The following is a 3,251-nucleotide window of genomic DNA, read 5'->3' as shown; positions in this document are numbered from 1 at the left end:
CACATTACGTTGGTCCCACAAATATTGCACAATGAAACTCACTGTCCAAGCTGTGTTCGGAGTTGTCTCATGCAAAGTAAACCCTCTGAGATATTATGAAACTCATACTCATTAGAGGGCATGTCTGCGGCCGATGTAAAAAGTGTTGTTGGGTCAAATTCTAGAGAATTTTTTTGGTGTAGATATATTTCACATGGTATTCGTTTGGTGTATATTCAGGCTATCTAATACATTTTTAGACGGTTCAGATTGAAATCATCTCTCTCATCTCACCCCAACATTTTTTATATAATGGACAGCTCAAATGAGCCAAACAAGCACCAAGTGGTATCCACCCGGAACTGAAATTGTTTCCCAGTTTCTATGTTTAGTTTGAGAATTGACAAGCAGATGGTGAAACAAACATTGAGAAAATTCAACTGCAATACTGAGTGAAAAAGAAAAAGGAAGAAAGATTATTCAACTTTGAGGATTTTCACGATCAAAGGCTAGCTCAGGTAGATCAAATCCAGTTTTGAGTTCCCTATATCAGAGTAACAACAAAAAGGTTCCCAACTGTACAAGTTTACTATCTATCCCCCCAAACTATCAAGTGAATTGTAAAAAAACCAACTTCCAAGCTAAGTCACGTAATGGTAGATGAGCGCGAATGTGAAGCCGTCCTTCTAAAACTTCTCAAAAATTCTTGAATGAAAAAATTGAAAGCCCGAGTGAAGATTATTTGAAGGATTACGTGACTAAACTTAATTCCAATCCCCTTCAATTCCCATCATTGTGCCAAGAAATGGCTAAATCCTCAAACCCAACTCTCAACTCCTCCCAATGAACCCCCTCAGCCTCAACCTCCGCCCCACCTCCGCCCTCAACCACCTTCACCACCACCATCACCAACTCCGTTGCCACCACCAAAATTTCAAATACCAAAACTAACCTCCCCTTCAACAACAACCCAGAACCCCTACCACCCTTCCCTAAATCTCTCTCCACACTATACCCCAATCTCCCCCCCACCTCCTCCACCCTCTCCTCAACCACCTCCACCGACCCCTTCGCTGTAAACCTCCTCTCTCTCTCCCCGCAGCACGTCTTTTCAAACAACCCGGACAAATTCAGCCCGGACGACATCGAAATAATATCAAACGCATTCATGGACGTTGTCTTTCCAACCTTAGACCCCCCAACCGGCCCTATCTTGAAATGGGCAGGCAATGACATCGATTTCCTAAACCAAACATGACCCATCAACGCTTCGACGCTCATCCGGGTATCCGGGTTCGGGTCGAGCAACTGGGAGATTATAGACCTCACCCGACCCGAAACCCAGTTGGGAAATTGATATTCTCGCCGGCAGATTTTTTTATACATGGTTGCGAGGTTCGAGTCGTCGAAGGGGAGGTAACCGGAGAGGAAAAGGAATAAAATGACTCCGCATGACCAGGCGTCGGCCTTGGCGCCGTCGTACCCGTCCACGCCACCTCGCCGGAAGACCTCCGGCGCGGCGTAGGCGGGGGTGCCGCAGGCGGTGCGGAGGAGGATCTGGCTGGAGGTGCGGTGGAGGTCGGGGAGGGCGGAGAGTCCGAAGTCGGAGATTTTGAGGGTTTTCTCCTGGTGGTCGAGGAGGAGGTTCTGGGGCTTGATGTCGCGGTGGGCGACGCCGTTCTGGTGGCAGAAGTGGAGGGCGGAGATGAGCTGCTCGAAGTAGCGGCGGGCGGTGGACTCTGTGAAGCGGCCGCGCCTCGAGAGCTTGGTCTGGAGGTCGCCGCACGGGGCGAGGTCCATGACGAGGTAGATGCGAGATTTCGTTGCCATGACCTCGTGGATCTTGAGGATGTTGGGGTGGGGTTTAAGGCGCTGCATGGCGTTGATTTCGTGGAGGATGCGGGGTTCCATGGCGGACGCGAGCTCGGGGGTTTTCGGCTTTTCGATGACTTTGATGGCTACTGATGCTGGTGATGGAGTGGTGGCAGCCGATCCCAATTGATTAGAACATAAGACTCGATTTGGTTCGACTCGGTTTACTGGTGTAGCGGTCGGAGTGAGGGGGTGGGCGTGGTAGACTTTGGCGAAGCTGCCTTTGCCGAGGAGGCGGCCTAGTTTGTATTTGCCTAGAATGATTCCGTTGGTGGTTTTAGTGGCGGTGGAGGAGGGAGGTGATACTGGTGAGGCGCGCCGGTTTGCCATGGCCGGGCGGCGGCGGCCGTTGAGTAGAGAGAGAGAGGAGGAGGAGGAGAAAACGGAATGAATGAATGGCAGGGGAATTTGGAGTTTATTTGGTTTTATATATAGGGAAGGGAAGTGGTGGGCGTTTAATTGGACATGAGCTGTCATTTTTTTCAAAAGCGTGGAGTAGTAGCCTAGTAGGACTCTTCTTGAATTACCAATTTACCCTCGGTTCCGTCCAAGTCGCCTACAAGTTTTTTGTTTTATCGGTCACGCTAACCAAATCCCAATGGGACGTCAATAACATACAAAGAATACAAAAAGTCACAATTTTTTATGCATTTTAATTTTAATATTTTTCAAAATACTTTAAAACGTAAAGTATAATGAAAAAATGTTTCATTATGATTTTATGTCATTTTTCTACCTTATTAAGAGTCGATTTAGTTGTCTTTAGCATAATGAAAAAACGTTTCATGAAGCCTTCGCTATTTTATCTTCTTCAAATGGAGGACGCCATATTTCTAAGTGCAGAGGTTTTTCACACTTATTTCATATACTTGTATTTCTTTTTATTTTTATTTATGAGAATTTGTGGTGTTATCACTTTGTTTGTTTATATTAAAAATTTACACAAATAAGATTTTGTAACAATACAAATGTTGAAAAAAGGGGTGAAAAAATCAATTTGCATTCTTTGAGTCTTCAGGTAAAATTTGCAGCTTGTTGTCAGAATCGATAAACCAAGGCTTTGGCGAATATTTATTTTCCTATTTAACAACTCTTTTCTACCCCAAACGTGATTGTTTGAAGTGTCAAGTTGCTATAAAATGAATTCGAATGACTTGTGACAGAGACTTTGTGCTGACTTTACTAGGGAAATTAGGAATTTGAAGTAAAATATGACTCATAAAAGGAAAAAAAAAAATATATTCATCCTCCATAGAAGGACAGTCCTTCAAGGACTTAACCAAGTCGTTACCAAAGGATTTGAAAAGAAACGCAATGGCGATTGCCTACCTAGCTATCCAGTCCTCGCACTCAACATTAACTGATGATATGCACAACGAAAAACCCTACCTTTCATATTA

General features: G+C 44.9%; 1 protein-coding gene across 2 annotated transcripts; it reads right to left on the bottom strand.

The window, feature by feature from the left end:
- Positions 1 to 442: 442 nt before the first annotated feature.
- Positions 443 to 2,254, bottom strand: LOC131324219 (CBL-interacting serine/threonine-protein kinase 4). Of its 2 annotated transcripts, XM_058356094.1 has the most exons (2): positions 1,989 to 2,254; positions 443 to 1,946 (listed from the first exon to the last, which is right to left on the bottom strand). In XM_058356094.1, exons 1-2 carry the CDS (start codon positions 2,179 to 2,181, stop codon positions 760 to 762), a joined length of 1,380 nt encoding a protein of 459 aa, XP_058212077.1. In that variant the 5' UTR covers positions 2,182 to 2,254; the 3' UTR covers positions 443 to 759. The 2 variants fall into 2 exon arrangements, with proteins under 2 accessions (XP_058212077.1, XP_058212076.1); XM_058356093.1 differs by having other exon boundaries at positions 443 to 2,254.
- Between the last annotated feature and the right edge of the window lie 997 nt (positions 2,255 to 3,251).

The sequence above is a fragment of the Rhododendron vialii genome, chromosome 4a (genome assembly GCF_030253575.1).
Source record: "Rhododendron vialii isolate Sample 1 chromosome 4a, ASM3025357v1".
NCBI classification, from domain to species: Eukaryota; Viridiplantae; Streptophyta; class Magnoliopsida; order Ericales; family Ericaceae; genus Rhododendron; species Rhododendron vialii.
This window is presented reverse-complemented; position numbering and strand designations above follow the sequence as displayed.